This window comes from Thermothielavioides terrestris, chromosome 4 (genome assembly GCF_000226115.1).
Source record: "Thermothielavioides terrestris NRRL 8126 chromosome 4, complete sequence".
Taxonomy (NCBI): Eukaryota; Fungi; Ascomycota; class Sordariomycetes; order Sordariales; family Chaetomiaceae; genus Thermothielavioides; species Thermothielavioides terrestris.
The window spans coordinates 666,784-686,148 of record NC_016460.1 but is presented as its reverse complement, the minus strand read 5'-3'; the positions used below and the strand labels follow the sequence as shown (position 1 = coordinate 686,148).

General features: G+C 58.5%; 8 protein-coding genes across 8 annotated transcripts; 5 read left to right on the top strand and 3 right to left on the bottom strand.

Annotated features, from left to right (window-relative positions):
- Nucleotides 1-2,126: 2,126 nt before the first annotated feature.
- Nucleotides 2,127-3,962, top strand: THITE_121516 (uncharacterized protein; the record flags this gene model as incomplete). The annotated part of the gene is made up of 6 exons (XM_003655046.1): nucleotides 2,127-2,270; nucleotides 2,325-2,382; nucleotides 2,458-2,913; nucleotides 2,973-3,211; nucleotides 3,273-3,665; nucleotides 3,726-3,962. 6 exons carry the CDS (start codon nucleotides 2,127-2,129, stop codon nucleotides 3,960-3,962), a joined length of 1,527 nt encoding a protein of 508 aa, XP_003655094.1.
- Nucleotides 3,963-5,701: 1,739 nt separating this feature from the next.
- On the bottom strand, nucleotides 5,702-6,775 carry THITE_2025380 (uncharacterized protein; the record flags this gene model as incomplete). Its single annotated transcript, XM_003655045.1, has 2 exons — nucleotides 5,702-6,530; nucleotides 6,585-6,775. Coding segments are annotated over 2 exons (1,020 nt in total), but the record flags the coding sequence as incomplete, so codon positions are not given.
- Nucleotides 6,776-8,457: 1,682 nt separating this feature from the next.
- On the top strand, nucleotides 8,458-8,721 carry THITE_2024501 (uncharacterized protein; the record flags this gene model as incomplete). The annotated part of the gene is made up of 1 exon (XM_003655044.1): nucleotides 8,458-8,721. A coding segment is annotated over one exon (264 nt), but the record flags the coding sequence as incomplete, so codon positions are not given.
- A 1,201-nt stretch (nucleotides 8,722-9,922) lies between these two features.
- Nucleotides 9,923-10,357, top strand: THITE_113486 (uncharacterized protein; the record flags this gene model as incomplete). Its single annotated transcript, XM_003655043.1, has 1 exon — nucleotides 9,923-10,357. One exon carries the CDS (start codon nucleotides 9,923-9,925, stop codon nucleotides 10,355-10,357), a length of 435 nt encoding a protein of 144 aa, XP_003655091.1.
- A 489-nt stretch (nucleotides 10,358-10,846) lies between these two features.
- Nucleotides 10,847-12,558, bottom strand: THITE_2118367 (glycosyltransferase family 25 protein). Its single transcript, XM_003655042.1, has 3 exons — nucleotides 12,277-12,558; nucleotides 11,928-12,142; nucleotides 10,847-11,848 (listed from the first exon to the last, which is right to left on the bottom strand). The coding sequence occupies exons 1-3, from the start codon at nucleotides 12,436-12,438 to the stop codon at nucleotides 11,017-11,019; spliced, it is 1,209 nt and encodes a 402-aa protein (XP_003655090.1). The 5' UTR covers nucleotides 12,439-12,558; the 3' UTR covers nucleotides 10,847-11,016.
- Nucleotides 12,559-12,705: 147 nt separating this feature from the next.
- Nucleotides 12,706-13,311, top strand: THITE_2118364 (uncharacterized protein). The gene has a single exon (XM_003655041.1). It carries the CDS (start codon nucleotides 12,900-12,902, stop codon nucleotides 13,221-13,223), a length of 324 nt encoding a protein of 107 aa, XP_003655089.1. The 5' UTR covers nucleotides 12,706-12,899; the 3' UTR covers nucleotides 13,224-13,311.
- A 1,855-nt stretch (nucleotides 13,312-15,166) lies between these two features.
- THITE_2118362 (uncharacterized protein) lies at nucleotides 15,167-17,761 on the top strand. Its single transcript, XM_003655040.1, has 2 exons — nucleotides 15,167-16,622; nucleotides 16,703-17,761. Exons 1-2 carry the CDS (start codon nucleotides 15,391-15,393, stop codon nucleotides 17,730-17,732), a joined length of 2,262 nt encoding a protein of 753 aa, XP_003655088.1. The 5' UTR covers nucleotides 15,167-15,390; the 3' UTR covers nucleotides 17,733-17,761.
- A 940-nt stretch (nucleotides 17,762-18,701) lies between these two features.
- THITE_2118361 (uncharacterized protein) lies at nucleotides 18,702-19,300 on the bottom strand. Its single transcript, XM_003655039.1, has one exon. The coding sequence runs from the start codon at nucleotides 19,251-19,253 to the stop codon at nucleotides 19,098-19,100; it is 156 nt and encodes a 51-aa protein (XP_003655087.1). The 5' UTR covers nucleotides 19,254-19,300; the 3' UTR covers nucleotides 18,702-19,097.
- Between the last annotated feature and the right edge of the window lie 65 nt (nucleotides 19,301-19,365).

The window sequence follows — 19,365 nt, the reverse complement described above, 5'->3', positions numbered from 1 at the left end:
TAGAGCCTTGTTAATAAACTAGCGATACTAGAGTACCTAGTCGTTAGGGCTAGCTAAGATGATATTAACCTTTGTATTAGCCTTCGAAGATATAGTAGCTATTCTAATAGTCGTTTTCAAGGGTATCACTAAAGGATTTTACTAATCGTTGTACGTAGCGGCTATATAGTGTTTTAATAGGTTCTCAAGGCAAATGAGACTCTTAATTAACAGAGCTACTATGTAGGATAGAGACAATGAAGCTATTACAAAGTACCTAATATATAGAGATGGTGATCAATGAAGGTGTTGTTCGTTATATTGATTAAAGTGTATATAGGAGAGGGGTCGTCGTTAAAGAGGTCCCGCCAAGACTAATTTCGGAGACTGCCGCTTACAAGTATTTACAATCGCTATAGGGTGAGCGGGGCCGCGACGACTTCGAGCAACATCAATAACGAAGAATCGTAAAGACTTATAGCAACAACTTCGCGAAACCTTAACCAAATTAAAAAAAAAGAAAACGAAGTTAACCCGTATTATAGCCTTAATCTGTATTCTAACCTTAACCTAAACCCTAATCAACGGGGGGTTAACGTCGCCCTTATACCCCTAGCGAACTAACCGCTTAGCGATAGTGTAAACGCCTTGGCGATCGGGTTGCGTAAAAACGTTGTAAAAACATTGCCGACAATTGGCCGAAATTAGTCTTGGCGGGACCTCTTTAACGTCTGCCAGGAGAGGGCTACTCTAGGCATCTAGATCTATGGCTCTGGTGGATCCTAATTACGGCAGTACAGCCCATAGGTGCCGAGCCCCCGGCATTGAGGCCCAGGTTCTGACAACAGCTATTGCCGGCGGCACGGATCCGCCAGCGGCCTGTCCGTAGCCTACCTATCTCTCCACAGACGAAGCCCATGAGCTATTTTCTCGTTGGGCTCCAATTTCCCGGCACTCTCAGCAATAGCAGGCAAGAAGAGACCAATCCCCCGATCCTCCATCGCCCATCCGTCCCCTTCTCATCCGCTCAACTGGTCGCGGCACGTCGTTGGACATTGAGCAGTGTCCGTCGCTATGATGAGGCCGGGCCAGGTTGCTACGGAGCATTGCTTTGTGGGACGATATCGAGGAGACGCTGAAGAAGGTTCAGGGCTTGTTAGGGTCGATTCCTGACGACGACGCCTGCTGGGATGTCCTGCGGCGACTGAACGAGTACTTCGTCTTGGTCAACTCTGGAGAGAGGCTCCAAAGCGGTGCACAGGCCGGTATTCCTTAACCACGGAAATTGCCCCTCGACAACTCACAGGTGCGACGGCGCGAATCGACTGAAGATTACTACCCGTACAATGGGTCAGTGGTTACATACACAGACTGTATCAGGCGTGCTTGGTACGGCGACCGACAGGGAAATGGGTTCCTCGACCAGTAGGAGCGAGCGCAGGCTGGACGAAGTGGGTGTGTGCTGGCACCCTCCGGTTCGTGTTGTGCGGTTTAGATGCACCAAGGCAAGGAAGATGCGCCACCAGAATCCGGGAAGATCTAGGCGGCTAAACTTACGTGTAAGGTCAGGTACATACACTACACTGCTCCCTGGATCTCGCATCGTTCAAAATCCGGGGTTGCAGTTACATCCGGTGACCAGCACCAAGATCATCGGGCGCCGTTCGCTCTGTCCCAGTTCTGCCCACTATCACCAGGCTCCAAACAGGGCAACGCAATCCGAGCCGAGCTGCGTCGCCGGCAAGAGTCCTCGGGTCCGGTAGAAGCTGCCCCGGCCATTGTTCCACCAAGCACGATGCAGGATCGTGGGCGGTCCTCTCCGTGTTAGGCAAGTCTGTCCCGGCAGCCTTGCGGAAAGTGGACTCCAAAGGTCTACTGGGGAGGGCCCGAAGGGTAAACTGACCTGCCGAGGCCCACGTCCAAGGACAACGCCGGGACGCCACTGTTGAAGGGCCTATGTTTATAGGCGGGGGTTGAAGCGAGATATGTTCATTTATTAGCATGTGGATAGGGCATTCTGGTTTGAAAAGGGTGCCTACCTACTTACAGCCAGTCCATCCAGGTCTCGATCTCCTCCTCGGCTTCTATCAGACCCCGGCACGTGTCTCACATCAGCGAATCAGTCCGAGTCCATTGTGCAAGCCGGAATGGAGGCTGACGCAGAGAAGCACAATGGCTCGGCTGCGCAGTCAAACGCTCGACTTGACGTCGAGCAGGTCGACGGCGAGTCGCCGCCACCAGTGACGCTTGAACAATTTTCGCACCCGAATGAAAAGGCCATTCTGCGCAAGGCACGTCTGGCCCGACGCCACACCATCCGGTTAATGCTGACCGGGCCGGAATAGATGGATATGCGCCTCATCCCCATGCTGGCCCTCCTCTATCTGCTCTCATTCCTCGACCGTACGTGAACACCTGCCGCACTTTACGACCAACCTTTTCTGCTGCCTGTTCTCACCTCTTATGAACCCCCCTCAGGCGGCAACATCGGCAACGCCAAGATCGAAGGTCTGCAGGAAAACCTCTGCCTGACCGACGATCAGTACAACTGGTGCCTGACCGCCTTCTTCTTCACCCACGCCGCCTTCGAGGTGCCCAGCAACCTGATGCTGAAGCGAGTGCGCCCTTCCGTCTGGCTGCCCGCCATCATGGTGGCGTGGGGCGTCGTCATGACGCTCATGGGCATCGTGAGGGACTTTGCTGGCCTCCTGTGCACGCGCATCGTCCTGGGCGTGGCCGAGGCCGGCTTGTTCCCCGGCGTGGCATACTATCTGACGAATTGGTACAGGCGCGAGGAGATCCAGCTGCGGCAGGCCATGTTCTTCAGCGCGGCCAGTGTTGCGGGAGCGTTCAGCGGACTGCTGGCGTTCGCGATTGGGAAGATGGACGGCGTGGGAGGGCTGCATGGGTGGCAGTGGATCTTCATCCTCGAGGGTATGTTGTGTGGCATGTTCGGTGCGTGGCCTGGGCGGTTGCTGATGATGGCTGCGAAGGAATCGCTACGGTTGCCGTCGCCACGATCGCCTTCTTCGCGTTGTATGACTTCCCGGAGACGGCCGGGTTCTTGACCGAGGAGGAGCGGGCGTTTGTCATCTACCGGCTCAAATATCAGGGCCAGACCCAGGACCCGGGTCGTGCTCAAGTCGCCCAGACAGACGAGTTCAAGTGGAAATATGTTGTCGACGCCTTTCTCGACTGGCAGATCTGGGTCAATATTTTCGTCTACTGGGGTGTAAGCTGACGTGCCCCCTTTTCCACCTCTCCTGAACCTCGGCTAACACAGACACCGCCAGGTGGTGTGCCCTTTGTATGGCATCTCGCTGTTTCTGCCGACCATCATCCACCAGCTTGGCTACCAAAGCAGCCAAGCCCAGCTCATGACGGTTCCCATCTACATCACGGCTGCGATACTTGCTGTCGTGGTAGCATATTGCTCGGACAGGTTGGGGAAACGCAGCCCTTTCATCCTCGGCTTCATGCTGATGATGCTTGTCGGGTTTGCAATATGCATTACCACCGACCCCAAGGAGAACCCGCGCGTTGTCTATGGCGGAGTCTTTGTTGCCGCCTGCGCCATCTTCCCCGCCTTCCCGGGCGTTATTGCTTGGCTCGCGAACAACCTGGCTGGGTCGTTGAAGCGATCGGTCGGCATGGCGCTGCAGATTGGCGTAGGGAATCTGGGGGGCGTAAGTCGACACTGTTGTTCAAAACGAAGAACTGATGCGGACAGCTGACGTATACGGCAGGCCATGGCATCCAACTTCTACCGTGCGCGCGACGCCCCCGGGTACCGCCTCGGACACGGTCTCGAGCTCGGCTTCATTGTTGCCGGCATTATCGCTTCGCTGACTCTACTGGTTGGCTACCACGCCGAGAACAAGAAGCGGGCACGTAAGATTGAAAACGGTGCACTGGATACGTGCACCCCCGCGGAGCTCGAGGACCAAGGTGACAGGGCTATTACATTCCGCTATGTCTATTAGAGCATGATACCCCATTATGCGGTACAAGTGGTTGTCGCAAGGAGCTGATAACCACAAGACAGCGTTGTTGGGTACCAAGCGAGAGAATATATCAGACACTATTCTTCCTCTGAGTGGTTACCTACCCCTCTGTGACTCGGGATAATCATGATATTATCGAAAGTCGTAGAAAATTGTCACACCGTGTCATGAGTGCATATTTCGGGATTGTGTCCAACTCCACGGGATCAGCTACCATGGTGCCGGATGCGTGGAAACCCGATCCCCGGGTACGCCTTGTGGTCAGGTTACGCAGGGCTGGCCAGATGTCAAGTCAGAAGACTCAGCTCTTGGGTACGAAGCTATGTCGCCATGCAATTTGTTCGGCCCCCGCTCTGAATGCTTCTCTTAAATCTGAAACACCAGACCTCTCTATAAGAGTACTCGGACTGTGGGAGATGTTACGGCGGTTGGCGCCTTGCTGACGTGGGCTGAGGCGGCACCAGCGACGGTCGATTAAAGTTCTGATGTTTGTGATGGCGCTCAAGGGATGGGTCTGTTACTACGGTCCCAGCGGGAAGTTGCGGAAAGAGGCAGACTGTGAAGCGAACGGCTGCCGTTTGAACTACCTTACATACCTACTGGTCGTGACTATGACACACAGAGTTGTCAACCGTGGCAGCTGTGCGACCAACCGCCGCACGTCTAACGTAACCTACCTAGTTAGCAATGGGGTGCGAGACTGGCACGGCGACACGTGGTGGCACAACGGAGACCCCTTGCAGCTGCTCGCTGTTATGAAACATAGCTCGGAGACCGAGAACAATGCGATCAGCCAGCTGCTACTTGCAAGCAGCGCTGAAGATTCAAGTGGGACCCTATACAAAGCAGCAACACAGCCAAGCACTAGTATACAATAGACACAATCCTTTGTTTCGACTCTTTACCACAAGGTGACTAGCTATCGCTACCATGATTTTATCCTCCTATACCCAACGACCCCTTTTCAAGATGCCACTAGGGCACTAACAGAGCGTATCCTGCGACACCACTTCCCACTCGTCGTCATCGTCACCGCCATCCGCCACAAGGGTCTCGCCATCTTCTCCGTCACTATCAACCCCAGTATCACCCACCTTCCCAGCATCCACCACCGCACCTACTTCCTCAACCTTCTTCCCCTCCTCCTCCTCTACCTTCTTCTTCCCACCCACCTCTTGATCATCACCAACAACCCCACCACGACCCCACGCCTCCTCGACAAGCATCTTATCCGCCCCAAACCTCGCCTCAGCCCCCTCCACCTTCCACGCCTCGTCCCAACACAACACCAGTCCCCACTCGCCGGTACACCACCCCTCAAACTCCGCCATCCTAGCCATCCACTCAGTCAGATGATCCCCTCCCGAGTCGGGCAAGCGGGGGAGGTTCGGCATGGAGTAGGGGTTATTGTTCGGCGGCGACGTGGCAGGGGAGAACGGGCCCCAGATCACGGGGCCTGGTGGCGGCGCGGGGGGTTCGTCTTTGTGTTTGTGTGTCGCTTGGTGGCGGCTGAGGCGGAGGCTGTGGAGGGTCAGGGCGAGGTAGAATCTGAGGTGGGTTCTGGGCAGCGGCGAGGAGGAGGAGCTGAGGAGGCTGAGATGGCGCTGTGCCAGCGGGAGGGGGTCGCGGAAGGGTGTGGTCTGGACGGAGGGCAGGACGATGTGGGCGTGGATGTACTTGAGGAGGTGGGCGTGGGTGGTGACGTCGTTGGCGGTGAGGGTCGGTGGGATGGTCTTGGCTTCTTCGAGGAGGACGGCTTGGTGGAAGTGCAGGACTTCGAGCGGGGGTAGCTCGGGGAGGAGACCTTGTTTTCGGAGCGGCTCGTTGGAGACGGAAGAAGGGGTCGCGGTGTCGATGGTGTCGCTGATCGGCGGCACCGTGTCGGGGAGCGGCCTTAGGTCCGGCGGGACGAACGCAGCTCGGGCTTTGAGGCTGTCCCACAGCTCCGGACTGTAGTAGGTTCTCCAGGCTGATGGAGAGATGTGAAATGTCTCCTTGAACAGCGGGAAGCTCATCGCCTGGATGGACTCGGGCTCACCGGTGGCAAGGAGCTGCGAGAGGGCAGCGTGTGCAAGTTGCAAGTAAAAGTATGACTGCGTGACAGAGTACCGGGGGACGATCGGGTGCGTGGTCCTTTGCCGCAAAGTGTGCCGCTCAAGCGAGGAAAAAGCCAGGTTGATGAACCAGCTACGGAGGCGCGTCTCACCAGGGCGGAGGTACCGCTGCACCACAGCGAAGGCGAAGCGCAAGAGACGGTCGGGGTCCTCAGAATTCTTCTTGGTGAACTGCTCGCGGAACCTAGGGAGGACCTCCTGAGGTGGCGGCTCAAACAGGGAGCGCAGATCGGGCAGCATCCAGAAGTTCTCGGCATACTCGGACGTCAAGCAGTCTCGACTGTAATACAGGCTGGGAAGCGTGTCATCCACAAGTTCGGGGACGTAATGGAAGACCCTTTCGAACTCCTCCAGTTGGGGGTACTGCCACTGATCGGCATGCATCACCGTGATGGCTAGCTTGACATGGTAGAGCCAGAAGACGGTGAGGGTCCTGAGTCCCGTAAGCCGCAGGAAGGCAGAGGCGTTGGGGACAGCTCAAACTCACCTCGACTCTGGCTGGGGCTTGGAGTTGAAGTTCCTTTGTTTGAAGCTGTTCACATCGGCGGCAAACTTGGTCGCCACTTCAAGCAGGCCGTCGTCCCTGTTCGCAGGATCCACCAGGGTTATATAGGCAGCTCGAAGGTAGCCTCTGTGTCTCCATGGAAAAATGCTGCCGGTGTGGAACGCATCCCAGAAATCACCGACCTCGTGCTTGTCAGGAGAGCGTTTTGCTGCCCAGAGGTTGGGCGAAACTAGAGGAAACGCGAGCAGAGTTTCGGCAACCACTCGGTAAGCGTCCTCAACCGGCATTGCGCGCACGCGCCACTCAAAGACCTCTGAGTATCCATGTAGCTCGGCCTCAAAGCGTGCTACCACCTCCTCCCAGTCACTGGCAACGTCGGCCCTGGAAGGACTGTTGACGATGACGACGACGCCCCGGCCGCCGTAGCGCAACAGCAGCTCGACGTGGCGGTGCAGGCACCGGATGGAGTCCTCGACTTCAGGGCTGGTGGCATCGTGGACGAATAAGATTCCTGACTTGCCTCCGGAGAGGTTCAGAGCCCCGTGGAGGTGGCCGGGCGCTAGGACGAGATGAGGTTTCAGCTTCTCGAGTCAAGTGGAGGGAGAGACTCGGTTACGCACGAATAGCGGCGGGGTGTCCGCTTCCTAGGTCAGTGTATCGATAGAACGGGACCGGAAAGCCCGACATGGGCACGGAAACAGTGTTCACGCGCGGGTCCGGCACTGGGCCAACCTGCCATCTCAGCGATGAGGGAGTCGTTATTTTGGACGGATCACGGCCACAGACGAAGACCGAGAACTGAGGAGCGACATTCCCAAGGAGCTTGTTGTCCTTGAGAGCACGAGGTCGGAGTGAATATGGCCAGTTTAGCGGCATGGCGACGGCGACAATGCGTCAAACAAATTGATATGTGACCAGCAGCACAAACCGTAATATGTCCAGGAGCAGCCCGGCGGACTGGGAGGCCCCCTTAAAGCTTCACAAGACGGCTGAAGGGAACATGGGACATCAAAACGTGTCCTTCTCTGCGGCCACGCAATGCTTGCCAGATGAGGATGGTTCGGCAGGCAGCAAGATGCGATTCATTCAGCCACCTGGATGTCGACAGGCCAGGGGAGGGATAGTTTGCAACCCTAACCCCCAAATTCCTGGACCGCCCCTTTCTTCACCGACGAGTAGTTATCGGTATTGATGGGAACAGCCGAGGTGTTGGCAGGATCCCAAAGGACTCGTAGAAGATTGCACCATGTAAGTGAATGAACTAGGTGCTCTATTGGCATGTTATGGGAAGCAAAGCTGGGCTGGGCATCCAGCTCAAACCTTCAGACCACCGCAGGAACCCGGCACGACACCTCTCAGCACGCAACAACGCGGTTATTTGTTTATCTTAATTGAATCTAAATGCCCAGATAAATGCCACTTCGAGCTGTTGACAAGAAGATAGTGTCGGGACGGCCTTGAGTGTTTCAACCTCACATACTAGCCGAGTCTTTACATCCTGAAGCTTGTTCCAGGACTGCTCATCAGTCCGAAAACAAGACGGATGGGCCCAAATGAGTCGAGCCCAACAGATGACAGGACACACTCTGAAACTGCAACCACCAGCCTTATTTAACATTGGTTCTCCTCTGCCCAACTTGGAATGCCTCATGGTGCCTTGAGCCGCAAACCACCTCCCACACACTTCCTCTCTCTTCACCCATCGACACCAACCCAAAGCAGCCCTCTGCTCACCAACCCCAAGTCAACAGCAACCGCAACCCTCACCAACCCGCAAACCAAACACGCCCACCCCTACCAAAGCACTCACCCATTAACACCCCAACAAAACCTCAAGAAGAAAACCAACACAACCATGTGCAGGGGCCGCTACATCCGCTTCCTCTGCCCGGAGTCGCTGGCCGGCAACCCGCAGTGCCCGCACTACGACCCGGCCACGGGCAACGTGCACGTCTTCGCGTCGCTGTGGCAGCAGATGGCGTGGGTGTGCTGCGGCAACCACGCGGGCGACTGCGTCACGTGCCCGGCGCTGTTTGCCGACCCGGCCGCCATCGAGGTGTTCGACGCGTGCGCGCTCGCGTGCGACCCCTGCGGCGCGCGGCTGATGAGGGAGCTGGAGGAGGAGGAGGCCTTGCTGGCGGAGCAGAAGAGGCGCGATGAGGCTCTGCTCAGGGAGGAGAACCTGATGATGAGTGTGGAGCAGGATCGGGAGAGGAATGAGGAGGAGCAAGAGGAAGAGGAAGAGGAAGAGGAGATGATTGGTGGTTGGGAGGAGACGGCAGATGAGAATGAGGGTGAGGGCGCGGAAGAGTGGGCGGATGAGGTGTGCGGTTGCCCGGACTGTCAGGCTGAGGCTGAGGACGGGGAGTTCGGCGAGGTCTGCGGCTGCCCGGAGTGCCAGGTCAAGGAGGGACATTAAGAGGGCGGACGCTGTGAGAGAAAGCTAGGATGGAGCACTAGGCGGGGAAAGTCGCGGGGGGAGGAACACGAGGAGGCAACCATGGATCTTTATGACTAGGATTGTCACTGAGGCGGGAGGAGGAGAAGAGGCATCTCCGGGATGGAGACATGTATTTGCTGCCTTGCTTTCCGATTGCCGAGCTCACTGAAGAAGCTCGCCTTGAGGCTGCCTAAGATTGCTAGGTACCTTGTCAATGAACTTGATAACGCAACAACTGGTATGACCTGACCCTCTTATCCGAAGGGCCACCTGCAAACAAGTGAAGCCAACTCGCATATGCACACGTCATGCCAACAACCCGGAGTGAGGCATGTGCTCCATCGTCATATGAGCATTGGATTGGTCCCGGTCCTGCAGCCTGTCGTAATAAATCTTAACTTCTTTTTTTTTTTTTTTTTTTTTTATGTTGACAAGAGAGGGAAAAAAAAAAAAAAAAAATAGTGTGCCCAGTGAGCATATAATGATGCCAGAGCATGTGCCAGGCTGATCTGAGGCTGTTTCTATAGCATGTGCCAGAGTGCTGGATGTATTTATAGTCTGATCTTCCCCCAGCGTCTTCCCTGCGTCTCGGTAACCTTCATCCTGCTAATCGCGTGTCACAGTGACAGACACGGCGCACTCCATCAACAGCATCTTTACAACTCGCTCTTCAAGTTCTTTTACCTGGGCCCGCAGCTCCTTTCGGTAAGCTCCTCGAAGTGCTCACTGCTAGCACCCGCCGCGAGGTTCACGCCCGCCGCGAGGTTCACGCCCGTCCCGGCTCCAGCTAACCTCTCCCCGAACCAGGCCAGGAAGGAGCTCCAACAACAACCACAACAACAACACCACCAACAGCAACAACAAGAACAACAACAACAAAATGTGCAAGATCGTCCTCCGCCCCGTCAAACTCTGCCGCCTCGCCGTCGCCGGCGACCGCGGCTGCCCGTGCCTCGACGCCGAGACAGGGCGGGTGCGGCCGTACAACGCCGCGAGCTGGGTTCTCGACGCGGTCGAGTGCTGCGGCACGCACTCCGGGCCGTGCCGGACGTGTCCGGCGGTGGACGAGCCGGGCAACTTCCTCGCAGAGATCGACGTCTCGGGCCTGTGCCGGCGGTGCGTGGAGCGGGTGCAGCATCCGCTCTGGGCGGTCTGGCGGAGGGGGACCGCGGGGGGGGACTGTTGGGTGGCGGAGAGGCAGAGGAGGTTGTCGTGGCAGTACTGGTGGAGGAGGAGGAGAGAGTGGGAGCGGAGGGGCACGCGACGGCGCACCGTCGCCGGGGGGTTCAGGCTGCGCGGCGGGTACGTGGAGTGAGGGGTGATTTGCGGGGGAGGCGGGAGAATCATCGCCATGTTGAGGAGGCCGTTTTGATTTCTTCGGGGCGGGAGCACGGCGTGTGCGAGCGTCGTTGGGCGGTGTTGTCGAGTGCGGTTGAATGCTACTCTGAAGAGTACCTATACAGAAGTGTTTGATACTATCACGACCTCGGTCTATCAAATCATGGACGGGGAGCTAATCCTCATCGTCCTAGTTTCTAGTCCTAAGTTCTAATCAGATTTTTGTTTGGTCTGCAATAGAGAGTAGGCAATATCAATGCGTCTTGAGAAACGTATTGTCGTAGCCAATGTCGAGGGCTGTCGGTGTTAACGTCGAGAAATGCGACTGTTGACATGAGGAAGTATCCGGTGGAAGCGGCATACAATCGACCAACCGGGGAGGAAGACCACCGAGCCAGAGCTGATCCGAGACGGTATACTAGGTCCGTCCGAGGCTTCAGTACGACCGGTCGACAATGGGGGCCCAGTCAACATCTTCGCCTGACCCTTCATGCGGACATGCCGAGGGCCATCGCACGGGAATAGTCATGTAGTCGTTTACAACCCATATGTACTGTTCATATCCAAAGTGACACAAGATGCTGTTCGTACAGTTATACACAAAGGCAAAAACAAGACAATGCCCAACCAACCTCCCTAATCTTTTCCCGGCCCGGACTGTTCCTCGTCGTTCGCAAACTGATCCACCATCTCGCTGCCGCCCTCCAGCAGCACGTCGGCGTTCAACCGCACGCTCCACCGTATCATGTCGGTCATGGGCTTTTCCCGCCAGCCATCGCCGTGGTCGCCGATGTCGCTCTCGGCGGTCATGGGCCCGACGGCGCGGTGGTGCTGGAACAGGCCCGGCTGGGTGGTCAGGCACTGGCGGCCGCCGGCGCGGCCCTGCTCGCCCTCGCAGTAGTAGCGCAGCAGCAGGTCGAAGGCCTCGGAGACGTCCTTGAGGCCGACCTCGAACAGCAGCTTCTGGGCGCCGCGCTGCGTGACGGCGTAGCCGAGCGAGCACACGCCCTCCTGCACGTGGTGGTAGGCGCGCGTGTGCTCCGGGTAGGTCTCCTTGAGGGTGAAGGGGATGTTGTAGGTCCACAGGTGGCGGTGCGGCGCCACCGTCTCGTCGCGCAGCCGGATGATGCGCTGCTTGGGCACGTGCGCGCTGCTCTCGAACGGGAAGTGCATCCCGCAGTGCCCGATCCAGAGCACGTCCCAGTGGTCGCCGTAGGGGGACCAGGTCGGCGGCTCGGTGGCCGGGAGACGGTCGAAGGACAGGTCCGGCACCGTGCCCGGTGAGTCGGCCGCCGGCTGCGGGTAGGTCGGGTCCGCGTACGACGGCGTATGCCGGCTGCTGCCGCGTAGGGGCTGGGTCAGGGCGTGCGCGGCTAGCGCGAAGTCGTACAGCTGCTCGCGGATGCGCACGTCCCAGTCGATGTCGTCCTCGAGGATGAGCGCGGTGGACAGGTTGCGTTGGACGACTCTGTGCGGTGGTTGAGCAAAGGCGCGGGGGAGCGGATGTAGGAGAGGGGACTCAGAAGTGAGAGGTGAGGCTCTCTTACTCTCGGATCGCGTTCATATGAGCACGCCACGAGCCGATGGACGCGTCCTTGAGACGCTCCTGGCCCTTGGCCATGGGGATGGCCTTGTCGGGGACGTCCTTGCCCATGACGCCGTCGACGAACTCGATCTGCATGTTACTCAGGGCGGCTTGCAAGACCATGCCATCGCGGCGGTCTGTCCGCGACGGCAGGCCGACGACGAAGATCTTCTCAAACTGCAGGGCGATGCCATCGCATTAGGGACGTTGTTGCAGCACGGGGAGCAAGATCCAACCCAGCTGGGTGAGTAAGATGGAAGACTGGGGGAAGGGGGAGTGCCATGGGTATGTTGTGTGTGAAAAACACTCACACCCAGGGTTGTGTTCTGGATGTCGCCCATGAGGCGGCCCCTGGATGAGGCCCATCGTTGCTGGCCGTCGGAGCTGTGCCGGAACTGGAAAAGCAGGAAAACGACGGTGACAACGGCGGCCAGCGCAATCGGGATCTTTCTTGGCGCCTGTCGCAACGGCATTTGTTCCGGTCCCGCGGACGCGGGGCGCGAGAAGGAAACAAGTGAATGAGGGAGGCGGAGTTCCAAAATGGGCCTCAGCACTGCAGCCAGACCGTGTCAATCTCGTGCACGAGAACCCCCAACCGGGATTGGCGGCAAAGGAGTAAGCTTGGGGGCGATCCGCCCCTGATACGCTGGCCACTAACTAAGTGGATTCGGTGGGTCTGGCAGCCCGACGAGGCAAGGTCAGAACAGCCGCTTGATTTTGAATGTTGAGAGGCTGTCTGTCGCCCATTGGTTTTCACCTGCGAGGACCAACACGGCTCAACCGCCAGCGGCCAGCCTGCGTTGTCGAGGTGCGCCGCAGCGTAGCTGCCATTACATAGGGGACTGTTATTGGAGACCATGACCATGACTCGGTGTTTCACGCTGCACTCTCTGCTTTCCGTGCTGTTTTGGCACCGTCTCCATTGCCGCCTGCCATGGCTCGGTCGCGCGGTCGGGCATTATTGAGCAGGTCTCCGGGCCTGTGTCTGCCCGGTTCTCTTGGCCGAGCCTTATTGTTTCCTGAGTTATTCTCGTCTATACCGCCCGTCCTGGCCCAGTTCTTCCTGCCCCTGGCGGCCCGCGAGGCGTGGCGTATCGGTGAGACGCACACAATCCAATACAATGCGAAGCTCACCAACTACACCATCGCGCTATGGCAGCAGGAGCTGACTGGCGGCTCGGCCAATCTGGGGCCTACTCTTGTTGGGAAGTGGCGGCCAGGAGGGCGTCGACTGCCAAGCTTCCTTGGTTACGCCTGAGCCAGAAACTATCTCGGGTCCCGAGAAGCAGTTGGATTGGGAGGTGCAGCTCTACACCTTTGAATTTGCCGAGTCGAACATCTTCTTCTTCTGCCTGGTGGAGGGGCCGAGGGGTGGCGAGAACCAGGTGAACCAAAAAATCGCCTCCAAGTCCTCGGCCTACTTCAACATCACCGATGAACCGCTCCCGAGCAGCTCGTCCACCACGTCAACAGTCACACCAACCACCCTACCAACGGCAATTCAGTCCTCCCCCACATCCCAGAGTACCACCGGAACAGACGGCGCCTCGGCGCCGATCTCGACTGCGACCGCAGGCCAGGACAACTCAACCACGAGGAGCACCTGCGGCTCGCAGTATCCAGGCCCGCCCCAGCCCTGGAAGACAAAATCTGCCGCTCCGGCGCACGTGGAAGCTTATCATGGCGCCGAGCTGCGCACGGTCCCCAGCACGGCCGAGTTGCCGGTGTATCCTGTGTATCACGGTCCAGGGGGCCATGAACGACCAAAGCTGGAGGAAGTTGATTCACTATTGCGTAATTAATGGATGGACTTTGGAGAGGAAGCGTAAATAATAAGAGCTGGATATCCCGGGCATGTCATCCAGTCATTACGTGTCTTGGAGGTTGACGGACAGCCACTCGCCGCGCACCGGTTCAGAATAATGGACGGATTGTCTTTAACGTGAACAATTGTATCCGAACTACCTAGTATCAGCACATCCGTTTTAGATATCTCCATAACTGGCGGGATACCTAAGGTACCTACGCAACCACCCTATTCACCCACCTATGTTCATCCCAGCGAGTCCGTCTGTCGCATAGAAGTTTAGAACCGGCTTCGAAGATGGAACGGTCATGAACACCGTGCCTGCTCAACTAGTGGATTCTTAGAGAACTCTGGTGGTGCCACAAGACACACAGCCTGAGGGCGGCTGCGGTTGAGAGAGGCTGGGGCAAAGCAGTCTGGCTGATCCAGCCTTGGAAATGGTGACACAAGTTATGCAAAATAGGGATTTTGATTTTTCAATTAGCGACACCAGTTTCCCAGCTGTTTTGGTCTTCGAAGTGGGCCAGCCCCACTGTGGCTGTAGGATGGAAAAAAAAAACTTCAAAGCGCAAAGACCAACCAGGTCTCACAATGCGTCGGTGTCGCCGTCCCACCGAGCACAGAGGATCAGCCAGGTCTGACGAGAGATCAATGCGGCCGAACTGTGTCTTGCCACCAGACGTTGTGAGCAAATAATGCTAAAGAAGGACCGGTAATAGTGCAGTGTAAGTGCCTGATGGTCAACGAGATCTGGCACTGTGTACAAAGTAATGCGTGCGAATAACGTGACCTACCAGAAACGTTGAAAATCCAATTGTTTGTTTCAGCTTTCGGCTTGCCAAGCCTTGCGAAAGCTGAGTCCCAGACCCCCGGACCCTTGTGCACAGCAACGGCGCCGCCCCTCCAAAACAGTGACCAGGCATTTGCAGGTGCCGCACCAAGCCTCTCTTGTGACGCTCGTGGTCGGCTCCGCTCAGCCCTTTTAAGGCTCCCAATCGCCAGCCCCAAGCATCGAGCATTGGAGTGGTAAGCATTCGGGTGCATCTGCAGCTTTTCTTCCTGCACCTACCACAGTCTCTCGCCTGTTGTGCAAAACGGTAACCTCGCGTCCTGACTCGCCGTCGCGAACAGCATTTAGTTCCCTTGCGGCTCGTTCTTTTCGCTCTCATTCGTTCCTCAACTCCGCAGCTGCAGCCAGCCAGAGTCGCTCGTTTCCCGTACCCACCACCGCCGCCTTCCTGAGCGAGAATTGATTCGATGCAAACCGCTGTTTCCAGTCTCTGACGGTCTCGACTTTTCCGAGAAAACTTCTCGGGGGCTGACCCGCCTCCACCGCCACCGCAGGTCACGAGCGAAAGGGGCGGGCCAACAGTGTTGGAGGGCAGGACGAGAAAGGGGTAAAAGGGGGCTTCCGACTCCCGACAGCGCCCGTTCCTCCCCAGAGGATAGTCAACAGGGACGGTCCTAGATTGCGGGCGGCCGTGCGCGACGCCCGCCGATTTCGCGTCGACGATACAAATTCGATACAAATTCGTCACACGGTGCCGACTTCTGTCCGGCGTCGAACGGCCTTGTTCGCATCCGCCAGCCTGGGACCGACGGTCAGCGTTGTGCCGCAATGGAATCGACCACCCACCGAATCGTTCAAGTGCAGGACTGGGCTCCTGCACAAGAAGCCATGTTTCCCGACGCTACACCCAGCCTCCCGGTGCAACCGCCGCCCCAGTCGCGACTTCGAAGCATGAGCGTCTCGCTTCCCTGGCGCCAGCGCCCTAAGTCGGCGCTTCTCGATCCCAACACGGACGCGGGGCACCACGGCCTCAGGTTGGCGAAGAGCAAGAGTCATCATGGCTTCGGGGGACAAGAGGAAGACACCACACATCTCGCTCCCCCTTCGTCGTCGGGCAGGCACCATGGCAACTTCAAGCGCATGCTGCGCAGGGCCTCCGTGTCGCTTAAGACAGGCGTCAAGGGCTTCGTGCACAGGCGGACCTCCGTCCCGGCCGCGACGACCTTCGAGACTGACGGCCAGCCCGCTCGGCCCGTATTCGGCAGTCCGTCCCATGGCGCAACGCGCCCCACGACCTCCTACTCCACGTGGCATCGGCTCCGGCAGGCGACCAGCTTCCACCGTCACTCGCGCATGCTCCCCACCGGCCACGGTGAACCCATGTTCGAGCACGACCTCGGCCCTCTCGAGTCCCCGACCCTTCCCGTGCCCGGGTCTGGCGAACAACCGCCCATCATTCCGCGCAATACGGGCGCTGCGGCCAGGCAGGCGGCTGCGATCGCCTGCAACGGGCTGCATGGCTACGATCTCATGGACATGTCCGCCCCGCGACCGGGCTGGCTTGCCGAAGACGCGCTGGACGACCACGAGAGCGGCATTGGGATCGCCGTGACGAGCTCCGAGATGGAGGCATACGTTCCTTGCGACGACGTCGATTCCGACGTGGACGTTGGTCCCAGCGAGAGCCGCGACGAAACCGCCATCGCCAAGGTCGACTTCATCTCGCAGCTGCCGACGGAGCTGGCGATCCAGATCCTCGCCCTACTCGATGCGCCCACACTCGCGACGGCGAGCCTAGTGTGCTCGGGCTGGTACCGCGTGATTGGGAACCAGCACATCTGGCGCGAGTCGTTCCTGCGGGAGAAGACCGCCACCTACGCTACCAGCGGCCCCGTCAAGCCGGGCACCGGCCTGGGCGTGCCCCCCGTCCGGCCGTCCAACAACTGGAAGGAGATCTACAGGGTAAAGACGGAGCTGGACAGACGCTGGAAGGAGGGCAAGGCCCGGCCAGTCTATCTGAACGGGCACACCGATAGCATCTACTGCCTGCAGTTCGACGAGTATGCTAAACCATCCCCCCTATCCTAACTTTTCCTCTCTGAGAGCCTTGTCCCTGACTAATCCGCTCCGCACCCTCCAGATCCAAAATCATCACCGGCTCGCGCGACCGCACCATCCGGGTGTGGGACATGCACACCTTCGCCTGCAAGCTCGTCATCGGCCCGCCCGAGGTCGTCAACGACGGCTCCTTCTCGCTGCTCTACGACGAGCACAACAACCCGGTCCACTACGCCACCCTGCCCGACATCGACCCGACCCCGACCGCGGGCGGCCTGCCGCGCGCGCCGCTGCGCGCCTACCACTCGGTGCCGGCGCTGTACGCGCCGCCGATGCACCACAAAGCATCCATCCTCTGCCTGCAGTACGACGACCGCATCCTGGTCACGGGCTCGTCGGACGCGACGTGCATCGTGTACTCGCTCGCGGCGGGCTACCGGCCGGTGCGGCGGCTGCGGCACCACTCGGCGGCGGTGCTGGACCTGGTCTTCGACGAGCGGCACATCGTGACGTGCTCCAAGGACGTGTCCATCTGCGTGTGGGACCGCGGCACGGGCGCGCTGCTGCGCCAGCTGCGCGGGCACGCGGGGCCCGTCAACGCGGTGCAGATGCGCGGCAACACCATCGTCTCGTGCAGCGGCGACTTCCGCGTCAAGCTGTGGAACATCGACACGGGCCGCAACATCCGCGAGTTCCTCGGCCACAGCAAGGGCCTCGCCTGCAGCCAGTTCTCCGAGGACGGCCGGTACGTCGCGAGCGCGGGCAACGACCGCGTCATCCGCATCTGGGACGCCAACACGGGCGAGTGCGTGCGCGAGATGAAGGCCCACGAGAACCTGGTGCGCAGCCTGCACGTGGACAGCGTCAGCGGCCGGCTGGTCAGCGGCAGCTACGACTCCGACATCAAGGTCTGGGACATGGAGACCGGCCAGCCGCTGCTCGACTTCCCCAAGTGGCACTCCAGCTGGGTGCTGAGCGCCAAGAGCGACTACCGCCGGATCGTCAGCTCCGGCCAGGACCCCAAGATCTTGATTCTCGACTTTGGCGCCGGCGTCAAGGGCATCGAGATGCTGGAGAGCTGTGTGCCCGGCGAGGAGCCGGGCTACATTTGAGCAACGCGGCTCCGTCTCAGAATGGCCCGGACACGCGGCCGCGGCGGGTAAGGTTAGCTAATGGTAATTGCGGCTCGGTTTGAGACAGCGGTGGGGACGCCCCCCCTCGCCTCGAGGATGGGACCGGCCGGTATCTGGGGGCAACATGGCTGGTCTTCGCTGGCGAGGGCCATCTGCAATGGTGGGAAGGGGCTGTCTGGAAGGGAAGGCGTTCAACAGCTTTGGTGTTTCGGAGGCAGCACGATTCATGGCCATTTCTTTCGCAGATCTCCCGTTGTCTTCAGGGGAGGGTTTCTGCCTTCCACATCACACTTGGCTTGGGAGGAGTCTGGATTTTTTTCTGCTTTGTCACCTGGCTTCTTGCATTGCGAGCGGGCGCTGCTTTCTGATCTGGACATGTGGACATCTAGATTATTTCCTTTGTTGTTATTTACTGTATTTGGCAGCGTGTATTGGCAAGATGGTGTAGCTGCGGAGTCCTGTCAGCTGGACTGGCCGTTATATTAATCCAAATATACAACTGCCTGCTTGTGACATGCGGGTCGTGATATAGTTCGGGATCGGGAGGCAGCGCCGGGGAACGGAGGATTGTCCCGTGCCGCGCTACTACCGCCGAGATCACTAAGTTACACTACACTATATTCATCAAGGCAAAGCATAATGCGGTGCATAAAGAGGCGTTATATGATTAGCTTGTCGTGTAGTACCGTCCTACTGGCCACGTATTGCCTCCTGGGCCGCTCGCTTTCTTATCTGTTGTGTCTTATACCCAGGCCCACAAGCGGTCTTATATCCATGTCCGACCTTCTGTGTAGCACAGGATCTGCTGTGAGGGTTCGGACCGACCACGCATAGCTAACGCATGATATTCCAATCCCAGAAGGACGCTCCCACGCTCAAGTCGGGCGACGGAGGCTGCCACTGCAGGTTAGTCGACCGCCAGTACTGTTGCTGATCGCCGCAACAGTCGGCAAGCGGCAAAGGCTCCTTCCAGGAGAGGCGTACGGAGTATGTACATAACGTTGGTACGAGATATACAGGGGGGGATCCGATCAGGGGGTTTGCGATGCGACCCAAGCCACTCTGGGGAAAGAGCGAAGAGGGGAGCGGCCTTGAACAACCCAGCCCTGTTCGAAGGAACCCGGATATCGATGCCGAACTCAGGCCAGGCTAATATATGTGAGGCACAGTACCAGAGCACGCGGAGCGCTGCCGGTCAACGTGGTAGGTCCAGGAGTCTTGGCGAGGGATGCTGCCTGGAAAGACGCCGCGCGAAGTCTCCGCCCAAGGGTCGATTAAAGGGTCCTGCAAACTGGCCCGCGTTATACAGCGTCTGGGATGTTCTCGATCTGAGAGGTTGTTCACTCAAGCAGTACCGACGATGAAGTGGAAGCCTTCCGCCCAAGGTGGCATTCGCCAAGCAAAGCCGCGTGTGACTGTGTGACGGATGTGGCGTCGCCCAGCGGCAACCCCTCGCGAATCGTGCTGCACGGCTCGTGGGGTCTGTGATGCGGCTGCCATCGATTGGTATGGAGAAATTGTTCGAGAACCGCTGTGCGGGCCACCACAAGCGCACCGCAGGCCCGCCACTGGCGAACATGTCAAACACGCGCGGCTTGTGTCGTAGATGTCC